General features: G+C 43.7%; 2 protein-coding genes across 2 annotated transcripts; one reads left to right on the top strand and one right to left on the bottom strand.

Moving 5' to 3' along the window:
* Positions 1–236: 236 nt before the first annotated feature.
* On the bottom strand, positions 237–2,770 carry LOC139659533 (DOMON domain-containing protein FRRS1L). Its single transcript, XM_071537839.1, has 5 exons — positions 2,566–2,770; positions 2,062–2,146; positions 1,569–1,707; positions 508–754; positions 237–409 (listed from the first exon to the last, which is right to left on the bottom strand). Exons 1-5 carry the CDS (start codon positions 2,768–2,770, stop codon positions 237–239), a joined length of 849 nt encoding a protein of 282 aa, XP_071393940.1.
* Positions 2,771–13,701: 10,931 nt separating this feature from the next.
* Positions 13,702–16,514, top strand: LOC139659524 (phospholipase A and acyltransferase 4-like). Its single transcript, XM_071537829.1, has 4 exons — positions 13,702–14,572; positions 15,237–15,360; positions 15,999–16,300; positions 16,425–16,514. Exons 1-4 carry the CDS (start codon positions 14,519–14,521, stop codon positions 16,512–16,514), a joined length of 570 nt encoding a protein of 189 aa, XP_071393930.1. The 5' UTR covers positions 13,702–14,518.
* The last annotated feature ends 106 nt before the right edge of the window (positions 16,515–16,620 follow it).

Below are 16,620 nucleotides of genomic sequence, written 5' to 3'. Positions count from 1 at the left end.
TAGCTTTTCATGATAACACTACGATATATTCTCAAGAATTTGTCAAGATCCTCCATATGAGATCAGTATAGTGAATATATATGCTCTCTATGTTGTTTAATCTATCTAATACAGTGTCTTTCTGTGCAAAGCGCACACTTGACTCAGGGTGTGGCATCAGACAAAAATGGCAAATTATTTTATTGCTTGTTCTTCCCTCTTGTTCTCTTCTCGACCCTGTGTTCTCCGGTGCCTTGTTAGGGCGTTCCCATCAGTAGGTAGAAGGTGAGGGCTACAATGAGCAGTAGGCAGAAGGGAGAGTTGAAGGTCTGGTAGGCTGTGGAAGGCATGAAGATGTCCTCGTACTTGTAAATACTGATCATGTGGTCGCTGACTGGCGGAGCGTCGATGTCGTGCCTCGTGATGGAGCCTGTTGGCAAAGGTGCGATGATGTCAGATGAGAGGAAAGGGGGCAAAAAAAGGGAGAGAACTCTAGAGAGTGGAACAGATGCTGATACAAACACTCACCCTGTATGGCGGGTCCCCAGGCAAACAGGTAATACCATGACAGGTGTAAGTCCACGAGCGTTTCCTCTCTGGGGACGTACAACGGGCGCTTGAAGCGGCAGGTCACCCGGTTGTTCTCAAAAATGCCCTCCTCGTCCCGGGCCGGGTTCCTCTTGATCTCCTTGGCCCACTGGCCGACGTTGTAGAAGTGATGGATCCGCACACGTCCGTTATCATCGTGGACGCAGCCCATCACATCGTCTCCCCCCTGAGGAATAAGCAGGTGTGCGTTACTCAATACTTCCAAATATAGATAATGTGTCAGAGATGATGATATCATTTTGTACACAAAGGCCAAGACAGCAAATGACTTAAAGCCCCGATGTCTGCTGCCGAAGCTGTAGCCTTATCACTGGCTTTATTTACTTGATTTATTGGACTGAAGAAACTTTTTCACTCTAAAATTGATTGTCTGAGGTTTTGATAAAAGGACTGGTGGTTCAGGACAGCTAGCTATGAGTTTTACATGTATTTTGAAGCTGTAAAACATTTGTTTATAAATAGTGAGAGGTTAAGAAAATTCCTAAAGGATTATGTTCCATCCACAAGTCAAACTCTTTGAGAACATAAACTATGTAAAGACACCCAAACATTATGAGGTCAAATAAATTCTGGATTGTATCATTAAAAATGTTTTACATGAAGCTTTTTACTTCCATGCCAAAAAAGTAAGAACATGTTTCATATTTTTTAAACAGTGGATATCTTGTTTTGAATTAAGAATCAAGAATTAAGAATTAAGGAATAGTATTGATCTTTTGAATTACTTGTTCTCATAGTTGATTGACTCTTAAAAAGGGTGTATCATTTTCAACACTTGAGTCTGGTTTTGGACAACACAAATTTGTGTTACTTACCAGCACAACCTATGTTAACCAATGTTGATACAACAAAATGTTAACATCAGCTGTACTGAAAAGTAACACAAATGTGTGTTGTCCTAAACTAGACACAGGGATGCATTAAGATGACACAGCCTTTTTAATAGAGCAGCCAGTCATGGAGGTGCTGCAGCTGCTCACCATCTTCTTGTCAGAGGAGAAACCCACGGCCACCCAGCCGTCTGTGTCTGCACTCATCTCATACTCCACGTCTGTCCCAATGCGACGAAAACTCAGAAAGTAGTCGCATGTCTCTGCATCACACCCCGGCTTCCCATACCTGGACACAGACAAACACGAGCACTCTTTAAAGTCATACGATCCAGTTTTCACTCTCAAGGGTGGACCTAGGGGGCACTACCAAACAGAGCTCAGTGGGAGAACATGGAAACTGGTTGACAACGTTGAGAATACAGTAATAGTAAAGGAAGCAAAGAAAAAAGCTATTCAAATGAGTTTCATTCAGGATTCAAAGCACAAAGACAAGACAGTGGAGTGTGCCTGCTCTGCTCCAGTTCTCTCATGTGAGGCCAGGAGCCCAGAGGAATACGGCTGGATGGGAGCCCTGTTTTCAGAGAGAGAGAGAGAGAGAGAGAGAGGGAGAGAGGGAGCACAGATATATCCTTTTTCTAACCTGATGCAGCCCTTGGTTATTCCACAGTCACTGACTTTGATCTTAGCAAAGGGATCCACTGGTGGGGCGGTGGGGAACGGATAACCTGCAAAATACAAAATGGGCACTTAGAAGGTTACACACGAAACTCACCGTGTTAAAGCAAACAAAGCTTGTATTCAAGATGGTCAGAGGGACAACTAGAGGGAGGCCATCTGCAGTGTGTGTGTGTGTGTGTGTGTGTGTGTGTGTGTGTGTGTGTGTGTGTGTGTGTGCGAGAGAGAGGCCAGCTACTAGCAGGGAGCTGGCCTGGGTGCTGAAAGGCCCTGTGTAACGGGGTTAGGTCGGACGAAGAGCAACGCACCATAAAGAGAGCATATGTACAGATAGAGTCCCAGTATAGCCTATATTTCTGTAGTTATGTAGCCTAGTATGCACGACATGTAAACAAAATCTACCGATGCAACAAACAGAGAAATCTTAGTTCATTGAACTAGCCTCTTCAATCCGGAATAAGACCCTTACCATCATCTGACAGATATCTGGACTCCAGGAACTCGGACGCGAAGGTGCTGTACGAGTCCTTGTGCGGCTCCTTGTGTCCCGGCTCTCCGTGCTCTCCGTGGCCGGCCCGGAGAGCTCCCTCGTCGGTGGGGCTCGGCGCGACCCCCCACCTCCCGCTCTGGATCAGCAGCACCAACAACTGGACCAGCCTCCGCAGGGAAATCATGGCCAATAAAAAGGGAGCGATAAAAACGTCTAAACTAACCTTAAATCAAACTGAATCGTCATTATTGGTTGGATTTCGGTATCTTCGTAGGCACCCATCGCGTCACCAAATCATCTTCGCATCGTAATTGCTTGTTTGCCTTTTTGGTCGCTTGTGAACCGGAGGATGCGGGGGGATTCAGTGCCGTTGACCGTCCGATTAGGAGGCTAATCCAAACGCAAATTAGCCAGATTCGTAATCTTACCCATCTATTTTGGCTACACGCCTAATCCTCGTGGAAATCTGACTCGAGATGCCTTCAGTGCTCATTAATCTTGACAGATTTCAGTCGGAGCATTGGCCGGATGAATGGTTTCGTCCGGGCGCTCTTCTCCCTCCTCAGTCACTCGCTGTAACGTCCAATGGGGAACCGCTACGTGCAGTTAACAAGATCAATCAATTGGGGCAATTGTGTCCCCACACTGCCACTGTAAAGATGTTTTCAAATCAATATCACGCAATTCCTCTGAGATTAATCCATATCCACCCGTTCCATATTCCTCCGTGTTTGGTAATAGCCTACAGCTGCCCAGTTTGTATAACCAACAAAACCAACCTGTGCAGGTCTACCCGAGCAGAAGCATTGAAATGAGAGGTGGAAGGGAGGAAGGGAAGGTTAGAGCAGGGCCAAGAGAGGGAGAGCTATGGGAATGGTGGTGGAGGCAAAGGATCAGATCAGGTCATACAGACACACAGGAGCTGGATGGTTACAGGCCGAGCCTAGGTGAACAAATGAACACAAAGTAGGATGAGGAGAAGGCAATTACAAAGAAAAACTGATTAAACGTGGATCGAGGGTGTCAGATCTTGGTGTCAGATCTTGGATGGAGCAGGGTGTATACAGGCTGTGAGCTGGTGACTGGAAGATGGCTGGAGTTTCATCTACAGCCCAACATCACTGCCCCAGTGCCCTTGAGTCAGGCACTCACCCCCAAACTGTTTCAGAGGCACTACAGTGCAGGCAACCCTGCCTTCTGACCTTCTGAAGATATTCATATGTAGGCAGACGTGTGTATATCCAAGATGGACATGGATAGATTTGTGGATAGATTGTTTCAACTGGCCAACAGGGTAAATCTTGTCAAAAAATCCTCTGAACATCCTCATTCAAATCCTTTGACTGTAACTCCATCCTTCCTGTCTCTCTCGCTGGTTGTACACAAACCTGCCACTTGATGGTGATATAAATCCACTGTTTGAACTTTCAGCTCAGGTCGGTTTGAAGAGTCTCTGCTTACCATCTATTTCATTTTTATAACATTTTATTACAGAAAACGTTGCAATTGGTGGAGTGCAATATGTTCACTGGAGGTCTCATTAACTTTTTTTTCCTTTACTCTGGACATTTGAATCTGAATATATACGTGACTGCATGGTGGACAAATATACAATTTAATGTCTGTTGTTTCTGTGATTAGGCAAATTCCAATCAACCCTCCTGTAGACATGGCAATAAAGTTTTGACTTTATTGGGTGATAGTTGATTGAAGCTCCATCTACCTTAGTAGCCTACAACCAATGTGTCATGATAACAACATTTTTCTCTCTGTAGTTCAGAAATATGGTTGATTATTAACTGAGATTGTCTGGCTTTTGAGGCTACTACAAATATTCAGTGATTTAGATGTAACGCACACTTTTTCTGCTTGTATATATGGTTATTTTTTAGATAACCTGAGAGAATTTGTGGCATCTCTAGCCATTGCATAAGTTGTTGCATTGCCCCTTTTCTGTCCACCAGTGGACTTGATTGAAACAAGCTATCTCAGATTTGCCAATGCCTCCCTGTCCTCCCTGTTTCATGAAGATGCAGTAAGTGAAATAAGTATTTTTCCACTACAATAAAAGCATTAATTGATGTGTTCCTGTTCCTGCTCCAGTCATCATCTTTCTTTTTTTTGCTCAGTACTTAGATAATTCATGTGTTAATCCACATAGTATATAGACACTATCCCAGAGTAAACATAACAAAGAAAAAATTGAAAAGCTTGCTTAGCGGCTTCACAGAACATCTCAAAGGAATGTACACCACCATCAGCAGTGACACCCGGGTCCCTGGAAGTGAATAATACCTAATATTACTTAATTTTTTACTTTAATTAGTTTTGCAACAGTGCCAACCAAATATTTTTGCACAAGGTTATGATCTAATGGTCTAATTTTGTCTATGTTTATGTCTATAATGTCTGATTTTGGTTACATTTTCTATACACAGAATATAACAAATTGCATGCATTGTTTATTTTTGCTGACTATTTGAATATCTGAATATGTACCAAAGGTGCTAATGACGGTTTGCAGTAGGGACAGCAGGTGTGGGAGGCTTGAGAAAGTCAGGGAGACGGTGTTGTTCATCTCTGTAGCCTGTAGGTGATGCTGGTGTGACACAATGTGAAACAGAGACTAGAGGTGTAAACGGACTGTAAGAATGACTTTCTAAGATATTAAAGTCTGACTGACATGCATGATTACATACACAACCTAACAACCTAAACGACTGCACAAAAGCCAAAACACAAATCTGTATTAAGTGTAATGGAAAATTATACAACAATGATATTTCTAATAGTATAATTGTAGAACATTTGATCACTTTGCATTCATATTCTTGCATCTGTGCATGTGCAAGTTTGTGTGTGTTTGTGTTTGCATGTGTTTATATGTGGGACTGTGTCCAGGTGTTTGAGTGTGTCCATTCGTGTGTGTGTGTGTGTGTGTGTGTATACGTGTGAGGGTGTGTGACCTTTAACCCCTCCTCTCTTCAGCATGTCTCTCTCAGCAGACACAAATTAACCTGATCAATTGCTCCTCTCATTCCCGATCTGCCCAATTATCCCCCGTTTATCCTCCTATTATTCCCACCTCTACCACAGTCGTCTCTCTCTCTCTCTCTCTCTCTCTCTCTCTCTCTCCTTCCCAATTACCATTCGGTGTAGGGGGCAATGCATGCTGGGTAATGAGGGACTCTGGGCGTACCTATCTTATCTTAATAGCCTTAAAGGGCCACTCATTAACACAAACATTCTCTCTGTCACACAGTCACACACACACACGCACATGTGTGCGCACGCACACACACATACACACATACACACATCTGTCCCCACACATCATGCCAGAGAGAGATAGAGTGACAGAAAGAGAGAATGAGCGAGGGACTGATGGCAGCAGTAGGAGAGAGAGAATGAGGCAGGAGAGAGGAAGGGGATGGTGGGAGAGAAGAGGGGGAGAGGGGGGGGTGTCTGCTAAATGTCAGCGGTGTGTCTCCTGGGTCTGGGAGACGAGTTAGTGACAGGAGAACAATGGCCGCTGGATCCATTCAGAAACACAGCTGCTATGAGTGCATGTTTGTATCTGTCTTCTGCTTAGCCATCAACCAAAACTTGTAAAGGCGTAACTGAACGCGCACACACACACACAAACTAATACACACAGATGTTTGCCCAGTGCACATCCAGCCACAAATTCATACGCAAATATGCACACACACCCAGACACACACAGTAAGCCCTGGATGTTATGGGGGATCAGCGGCGATGTGGACGGCTTAGTAAGAGCTGTCAGTCAATAACGGCCCCTGAAGACTGTAGTGAAAACTGACCAATCGAACATCAGTCCTGCTTATTCATATCTGCTCAGCCAATGCCTCTCCTCTCCTTCGTGACATATTTCTGTCACCTTACTCCAGGTCTACCGGCTCCTCTCTGCCTGTATATCTCCTCTATAGGTAAATATCTCACCTCTCCTCGTTTTCTTTTGTTCTCTCCTCTCTCTCTCTATCTCGTTGCAGTCCCCTATACTCTTTGCTGGTTCATTCATTGCTTATCTACTTAGAGGAGCTGCAGAGGTATCAGTGCCAGAATTACAGGTTTGATTCCCTCGTGGGCCGAAGGAGTGAATCTCTTGTTTTGTCTTTCGACGTCTCTGGCATCTAAACTCTGTGTTGGACACCCCCCAACTCATTCTCTGTCGGAGAGTAGCGAGATCACTTATCGACTCAAGCCCACTCATAACACCAAGCTATTACCTCTGCCTCTAACACCCACACACTCTCACACTCGCACACACACACACACACACACACACACACACACACACTCAAACAAATGGCACACAGAGTCATAAAGCGTGCCTGTGGTCTGTGATCTAACTGTAGGGCTCCCCACCCCTAAGGCTTCATTTAGGAGCCGTCAGAAATCACTTTACTCACAGAGAAGACTAAGCGCTATTGGCACAGTCTTCTGTCTCCTGTGCAAATGCACTCCCACCCCTCTCCTCCCCCACACCTGCACACACACACACACACACACAAACACTAAGACACACACCTCTACAGGTATATATGCTTATTACACTTATTGAATAATTCCTCTTCAGAGTCATGAGCTTTGCAAAAGTGGGCTACAAACAAAAGCATGTCTGTCTTTTCAGTATTTGCATACATCGCTGGGTGTGTACAGTGTGTCTGTTGTGGTCTCTGTGTGTACCAAAGGTTGCAAGGTTCCATTGTGTTGATGAGATGTTTGCTGTAGAGATAAGGAGGCACAGATGAGACGTCAATCAGCACTCATTAAACACGTCCAACTGTTGAGGCTGCGAACACAGACAGACACACACACAGAGAGGTACACACTCACATGCAACCACACGCACATGTACACACACCGACAACAGAAAGAAATTATGTCACGTGTGAATTTATTTGATCTCCTTTCAGTATTTCATACATTGGTCTTCTGCCATGTGAATGACTCCAAAGCTTGTATTGACAGCTGACTTAAAATGCTTGTCGTCGGTAGACTTATCCATTAAGCTGTGACACCGCTGTCTCCCTCCCCATATAGACACACAGACTGGCCAGGGCCTTAAGCAGTGATTATGGTGTTGGGCAGTGGGAGCTGGGGGCTGCTCCGTCATTAGTCTGGTTAATCAGAGCCTTGCTCCAGGTTAAGCTCCACAGCCTCAAGAGACAGGCTGATGAGCTGAGAGCCGTGCCCAGCCTACAGTGCCTGGGTCTGGGCTGCAGCGGCTCCCCTGGCCCCTGCCTGCTCCAGCCAGTAATCTATAACTCTCCTCTGGAGCACCGCACCGAGGCTCAGCCTCCCGGACAACACTGACACACTATGCATGGTAATGAGACACACACTGTCTGAGAGAGAATGACACACTGACACACACACACCTGTTCGCACACTCACACACTTTCCACTGATGCAACCTTACCAATTGTTACCTAGTTTCTATCAGTTTGTTCCACTTGACTTCCAAGAACAGCTTATTATGCTCAATAACACTCCAAAAACAAGCTAGTCCCTCTGTGTCGTACCAGTTCGCAGTGACCTTGACTTAATGACCGATGTGATTCAACATCTAAATGGTTAACTACCCCTGTCCATGGAGCACAATAATAACCAGCTCAGCAGAATGAGTGTATAATGACCACAGGGACTATAGGGCTTTCAAAGAGGAACTATCCAGACACACACACACACACACATACACACAAACAGATTCCCCGGGGACATGAGGGCCTCGGCCCAGCAGGGACCCTCCAGAGAGGTGTATCTGAGGCAGGCCTGCGATTGGCCAGCCTCCTCTATCCCTGAGTCCCCTGTGAGCTCATTAGCCCCAATCATAACCACTTCCCTATGTCTACTATACACGCTCCATCCATCCCCACCCTGCCACACACACACACACACACACACACACACACACACAAATTACACTTTCCATCAGCATCGGGCGGATGGTGTGTGCGTGTGTATATGTGAAACTGCACGAGTGCATGTGTGTATGTGTGTTTAAAGGACAAGGAAGGTCAGGGAGCCCCGTGAGCCCCTATCATTTCCCAGCAGACTTTGCAGACCCCAGTGCAGCGGAGAGGGTTGAGCAGGAGGCAGGAGAGGAGAAGACTGGGGCTGAAAAGTAGGTGGAGGAAAGGAAGTGTGTGTGTTCAGGTGATGAAGTGGACAACCAGGTTTCAGTTTGGGCCCCATACTGCTCTTTTGTGCTCTGTGACCCAGATGGGCTGTGAGAGACAAAGAGGGGGGGTTGAGACAGAGAGAGAGAGGAGAGAAAAAGAGAGAGTGCACATGATAAAGAAAGAGACTTTTCATTATAAAAACGAGTGTAGGCTATAGAGAGTGGAAGAACCCCAGAGACCGTAGAATGGGATGAGACAACAAAGAGCCCATCATCAGTATAGTGAATAGATCTGTCTATCTATCCCTTTTATGTCCCTCTCTCCCTGTTTTTTCAGCATCTCTCCCTCTCTTCATCAGCCTCTCATTGTGCCATTAGCTGAACCTGTAGTCTTAATCAGAGCCTTGGCACAGACATCGCTATCCACTGCCCTTCGCACACACACACACACACACACACACACACACACACACACACACACACACTAAATAAACACACTTTAATGTGACACCAATCATGTCCTCTACTCAATGAGCCCCCCTCCCTCTTTTAGCCCACAGCCACAACCCAAACATAACACATGGGACATCCGTCTCTCTAGTCCATCAGTCAGCCAGCACATTGGCGGTCTGAAAATATGTGTATGTGTGCGTGTGTGTGTGTGTGTGTGAATGCATGTGGGGTGAGTGTCTCGGGGGGAGGGAGGATGATTTAACTCACTAACCTGAATCACCTCCTACCTCAAATCTTCCCTACATGCACACACACACACACACACACACACACACAGACACACACGCACACACACGCATACACACACAGCCATTCACTCATCCCCCTATCTGTGTCAGTGTGTGTGTATTGATAATGGTCATTAGCATATTTATGATCATTGCCAGCCTCTTATTGTTTGTGTGCTCCATTAATCTTCATCTGCTGCCTGCCGACTGACAGCTCAATCTAACAGGCCATCACTGGGCAGTGGGCACACACACACACACACACACACACACACACACATACACACGCACAATAAGTGTGCGCATAGTTATACATAAAAGCATACTTGCATAGACACCAGAGGGGCATTGTCTCACAGATGTATGCAAACACACACACACATTCACGCAGGCGGTGTGATTGACGTTCACCCCTGTGAGTGTAATCACCTGAGGTTCTCCTCCCCAGCTGTGTGGGGGTCTGCTCAGCTTCTGTGCAGCGTTGTGGCATCATGCCCACGGGCTGAGAGATCCCTCTGGGCCATAGGTGGGCGATGGTGCCCCTTGATCAGAGCCTAACAAGCCAGCCTCCCTCTCTCCTTGATCCCCCCCCCCTACCACACCTCAGTACCTCCCCCCCCCCCCCCCCCCCCCCCCCCCCCCCCCCCCCCCACACACACACACACACACACCCAACAGACGCCCCCCTGCCCGCTACCCGCATACCCTCCACCCTCGTCATTAAAGACCCCTGCCTGTGGTAGCCCAGAGCCAGACCCAGTCAGCCTGCCGGTGCCACAGACCTCCACCAAACGCACCACCACCAAACGCACCACCAACAAACGCACCACCACCAAGCGCACCCCCCCAGGCCAGTGTCTGTAAATAAACACTCCTACCAGGGGGAAACGCTTGGCAAGGAAATCTGAACAATGCAGCTGGTGAGAGTGTAGCAGACACAACCAGGGTACTGAGTTGCGCTTGTGTGTGTGCGTGTGTGTGTGTGTGTGTTTGTGTGTGTGCATGCTTGCGCCCGTGTAATGTGCGCTCAAATGTTAATGTGTGTGTGTTTTGCGCCAGTATGACTGACTGACTCGCAGCTGATTACTGGGTGAATGAGGGCTGGAAGCAAGCCAGGTTCAATGGGAGGTCTGTTCTCCCGTCGCCTCTTCCTTTCTCTTCCCTCTCCTCCCTCCTTCCTCTCCTGCATCCCCCTGCTGCTCCAGGAAGAGCAACCAGGGAGCCAGGATATCTGTGTGTGTATGTGTGTGTTTGTGTGTGTGTATGTGTGTGTGTGTGTGTGTGTGTGTGTGTGTGTGTGTGTGTGTGTGTGTGTGTTTGTGTCATGCAGCCTGTTCTGGTGCAGCAGTGGAACCACAATCTTCACTACAGTAGTAAAGGAGCGAGAGAAATGATGACCAGGTATCAATCTGACAGTATCAAATAACATTTACACATGAGAAAATCCATGTGGGACTTTTAGCTGAAATGAAATTTTAAAATAGAAGTTGGAAGAACACTCTGACACTCTCTGATAACTTTTATCTTCTCAATAAGTTACATATTTTTGCATCAGAGCTCTGGGTGTGCAGCCAAGTTTTGTTTTCTCTTACCTCTATCTTGTGTTCTTTCTTATCTGATTTGTAGCCATTTATATATAACCATTTACCATACAACCAATTACCATTTGAGACATTTCACTACCATTTTTACTGATAAACCTTGATAAACCTACTGTAAATTAGCTGATGTGCATCCTTCAGCATCTCAAAGCTATGGACTCTTTTATCTCCAAGTTATAAGATGTTTTAAACCACAGTGCACAGGGTAGAACAAGTCATAATGCTTCTCTTTCCTGAGCCATAAACAGAGTTTTATAGAGGCTATCTATAATATTCCACTATCAGAGATTATAGAAGTTTTATTGTAATCTCCCACAGAGAATAGAGTTTTATATAGCTTTAGTAAATCATTCCTTCCCTCTGTGCTATCGGCTTCTAAGGCTGTTTGCCTATGAGAGAGAGAGGCAGAGAGAGAGAATGAGAGCTCCGCAGTGTTAACATTTACGAGGTATATGCTAATATATTTGAATAGTTTATGGAAGCAGTAAAGTCTGAAATACATAATTTGCTAACATGTTCCATGTAAAACAGCTCTTAAAGATGAGCTTTGAATACAAATGCAGATTTGCTACTGTTTAGGCATATTCTATCATTCATGACCAGGGAGGCTCTTTCTTCTCTCTGCGTTAACCCTTTACTGTAAAACTCCTCCTGTGTCACAGCAAGTGACAATACTGGAAGCAAGAAATAATCTTATGTAGGGTTTTATCATATGTAGATGGTTGCATACTCATTCATCAGAGAAATTTGAGGAAATCAGAGAAATTCAGATTTCTTTTAGAAGCCTATTCTATTGATCACAAACCAAAACATTGGTCAGGACATCTAAAAAATGTAATTTCTGTGTTTGACTGTGTTTGTCTTTGATAGTCGATTTGATAGTTGATTGTCGGTAGTTTCCTGTTAGATTAGTGTTAGTCAAAGGTGAACTAAGCCATTTCTAATAAATCTGAACACTTTTTTTAATTTCTTATTCTTACCCTTCAGCTTCTCAAAATAAATATGAGAAAGAAGTGAGAGAGAAATGGGTTTGTTCTGATTTGACTTGCATTAGCATTGCTAAAAATGCTATGAGAATCCTACTGAAATATAATAAAAAACAGAATACTGGCACACAAACTGGCATCTTACAGTCTTAACCCTCCACCACCCAATTCACTGTACTTAAACCTTAAGGACACACACCACACACTGCTCTAACACATGCAGTATTTGTATTATGTTTACCGCTTGTTATTAAGTGTGTGCATTTCTCTATTTTCAGGGCAATGAGTCCATGACCTGGTTAGTGTAGAGTAGGAAGGGTTCAGGGTGATGTATTTACACCAACTGTGTTTCTCTCATCATCAGCTCCATTTAGCCCATGATTAACATCCAATCACAACGTGTGATTAAAAGTCAGGGCGCAAGGGTAAAAATATGCCATTCATATTTAATAATCCACTAACAAGGAAACCAGCTCCCAAACTGCCAACAAAATAGATATACACCCATAACACGCACACACTCCCACATACATCTCTCCTTTCCTTGCCTGAAAACACACACCTAAACATCTCCCCACCACTTCCCGCCTATCTCCCCCACACCCCGGTGCTGGCTAGGTGGAATTAGAAAACCAACCCCGCGGTCTCATTAATTAATTAAACACCATGTGCCGGTAGCACCTGGGTACCGGTTATCACCGCCACTCAGACACACGGTGATCTCAATAACCACCCCACCACAGGGCACGGAGAAGGGGGGAGGGGGATGGGGGGGGGGACGGAGGTGGAGGGGAAGGAAGGGACAGAGATTCTGCCTTCACAACTTTGAGCTAAAGACAGGTTCATGACAGAGTTAGAAAGAGAGGAAGAGATGGAGAAGAGGAGAGGAGAGAGGCCTCAGCCACCATCTAAGAAGAGCACTGGTTAAGGTGAAATGTCCGTTCAAACACCACCACCTCTCTCCTGCTCGAGTAAACTGGGACACGTTTATCCCACCAGATCAGAGGAGGCTCATGAGTGTTTCTACTGTGTATTTGCGAGTGCATCCCCTTCCCTCCCTCGCAGGCTCCACAGGGCCTTTTTATCATCTGGCCTAGCAGGGCCCCTAAATCACTGCAGTAACGCCCTCCTCATCATCTCCTCTTAATTCCTCTGCACACTGCATGAACACACACACACACACACACACTTTGATACCTGCCCTATATACCACAAGTATTTTGCATCCTGGAAAATCCCCTTTAAATGCTTGTGTGTTTAAGTTCTGTGAATTTTGCTTAGAGACAGTGAAGAAATATAGGCTACACTATATATTGTCACTGTATATTATCGATGTCAGGTGAAAACCTTGTGTCTCTAACATGTCAGTGTTTTAGGAACTAAGAGAAACAGCCTTGTTTTTAGCTTTTTTAGCATTTTTGGGTTTATCCAGTGGGGGTTTGAAAAGATTTCATAAGCCCATGGATCGTAGCATCGTCTCAATCTTAGAGAATCATGTAATCCTTCAAATTAAACCTGAAAATTAGCTAAATTTCGGTTTTTCACATGACAACAGCAATATAGATGTCGTTAGATCATGAAGGAAACACCAAATTTGGTTTATTTGTTTGTATTGGTTTATTAAATTTATTATACTTCTGCACAGTTTGTTGAACCTAACATCTTATAGCACAGTCAGGTATTCTACATAATGTAGAACCCTAATGTCACCCTCGCATTGCCATAGTCTTCGAATGTGTGTGTGCTTTTGACTGGCCAGAAACGTTCAAAGCAAAACAAACATCACAGTCATAAATATATAAAACAGAGATTCCCAACTGGGAGAGACCCAGAATACTAAATGAGTATTTTTTTTTTTTTTTTTTTTAGGACAAATTGATTTAGTCCAACAAATGTAAACCCCTCATATCAATGGACCAAGATTAGTGACAAATACATATAAAAAAAAAAAGGATTACATGTATAATTTGATTGAGGCCTGTCAGTGTGATGGCCAATGCTAGAAATCAATATAATTCTAAATGAAACCAAGGATGCCGGTGCTAGTTAGACCTACAGGGACAAATCATTTGCAGTCCAGTAAGACAGCATTATGGTCTTTGGTTTGTTTGCATTTCAACTTCTGAAATTGACTTAGAAGAAATATACGAATCAATATGACAAGTGTGAATTGAGAATTCAGTGTATTTGAACCACACATTTCAAATTGAAACGAATGCCAAATAATTTACTGAAATTTACTTTTGGATTGTTGTGACTCAGTGTCCGCCTGACCAAAGCTGACATAATAATAGGCCACATATTACATTAATAGGTAACATATTAGGCTTCCTCGTCTTCAGTCAAGGCTATCTGAGAATGATGAAGGCATTTCAACTATTACTTAACTTGCTTACAGCCTTCTAATAATTTGATGATGCCCTGTAGTTAGTATTTGGACTTCAGCTCTCAGCGACAATGGATCTTATGGGACAGTGGAACAGTATTTTGTCCCAAATCACAGAGAAACAGGTGAGCATTTGCATAAATATATTCAGAAGTGTCTTGATGCAGCAATGTCCACAATTCTGTCAAAAATGTGTGTGTGTGTTTGTTGACAACTTTATCCAACTATACATACACTTTGCCTAGGAAACTTATAGGAAACCTAGGAAAAATCTTACAACTCTTATTTTAAGTGTAAATACCTTTGACTCTTATGGGAGGTTCCACATCTTAAGAGTATACTTTTATACTCTACTCAATCTAAATGTTTTAAAACCTCCATTTATGCTGCTTTTTTATTTGCTGCTGCTACCCATCTCCAAATATGCTTTAACATGTGCTCTTTTATTTTCTGTGCTGCTTGGTATTTTTATGCTATATGGTGATGCTTTGTTTGCTGAATCTTGTCTCACTTAGTATCCGTCTTGCTATAATAATGTGCTTCTTATACCATGTTGTTGTATGTCTACCTGCCAAATTCTTTATTTTTATTTTCCCCCTATTTGCTTCTCCTCAAGAGACCTTTTGCCGTTTTCTAGACTGTCGTTATAAATATAAATTTGTTGTTTGCATTTGTTGGATAAATTTGTTGTATTTCTTATGCGACTTGCCTGGACAAATAAATGTAAAAAAAAAATGGAAATGTGGATACTGCATACTGCTTCTAACTGTATGTCCTTTTTATCTCTAGATTGATAAGAATGTGTCCACAGCAGAGATTGGAGACTTGATTGAGTTTGTTTACCAAGGGACAGGATTTTCTCTTTGGGGAGTGTATGACGGAGATGGCCATGTTATCCATTTTGGGGTGGCAGGTGAGAAAATGAAATGTAATACAAAAATTAATGTTATTTTTTTTTCCTTTTTTTTTTTTAAGTTTTCAAAGTAAAGGCTAACTTTCTCTGGCATGTGATTCATGGATAGGATTTCCTAAAAAAAAATCATTTTGAAGGTTGAAGTTGATGAATAACTATCTTGCCTTATGATCACGTTTTCCTTTGAAATCCTCAGGTAGCCTATTGATTATAGGACAATATCACTTTACCTAAGAACTCACACATTGCTCCGATGGACAGATGCACTAAATCTGTTTCCATGTGCAGCGAGAAAGCCAGAAATGTAATATCAGAGATTACATGACTACATTTCTGTGCTTTCTTATAGACATTACCAATATGATTCCTATATGACCAACTTAAATATATGCTTAATGCCATATATTAGTACCAAGTTAAGTCAGTCTTTAACATCTTGGCATATATCATAACTATATACTGCCATGTAATAGTATAATTTGTAATTTCAGAATATAATTTTTTAAGGCTGATAAAACTAATCAGGTGGTCTAAAATTAATTGCCTCTCCTAAATGAAGATCTACTGAACTGAAGTGTACCACTTTTAATTTATTTTCTCTAACACACTTTCTTTCCGTCTTTCTCCTCAATTCTCAGATGAGAACCTGATGCAGAGAGTATGTCGCAGCTTCCTTCAGCAGATGGTCCAACATTCGTCTGGCGATCGTCTTCTCAAGAGGACCAAAATCCGCAGACAGCCCATCGCGCAGATTAAAGTGCCTCTGGGAACTCGCATCAAGGTCAATAACAACAAGCATCGACTCAGTCCGTCTCCACAAGACCTGATGAGGCATCGGTGCGACACTTTTCTCGACCAGGAGTTCACATACGACTTGTTAAACTTCAACAGTGAGCATTTTGCCACATTCGTTCGATACGGCCGCGCTGTGTGCAACCAGGTTTGTTCAGCACTAGTTGTGTGAGAGAATGTGTGTGTGGTGTGATAAATAGTAGGGCTATGACCCACCAGAACCCAATTCATTTCAATTTTCTATGTATTAACTACTTCTTATTTTTTTCTAGATCCCCTTTAAGAAAAAGGATGAAGAGCATACGGGTGCAACTCAAACATTTGATCTGATAATGCAGCAACGGATGGAGACAGAGATCTGAGCATGGGAGTATCTACTGTAGTGTCTCTTATGTACATCATCGATCATGCCGACTTCGTTAATGAGCAAAATAAATACTCCACTACAAAGCCTCCTGTGCCATATTG

Source organism: Centroberyx affinis, unplaced genomic scaffold (genome assembly GCF_046629955.1).
Source record: "Centroberyx affinis isolate AG114_WGS23_722 - 3 ecotype Tasmania unplaced genomic scaffold, CSIRO-AGI_Caff_v1 ptg003132l_1, whole genome shotgun sequence".
NCBI lineage: Eukaryota > Metazoa > Chordata > Actinopteri > Beryciformes > Berycidae > Centroberyx > Centroberyx affinis.
Note: the sequence above shows the minus strand (reverse complement) of the source record. Positions and strands in the feature narration are given on the sequence as shown.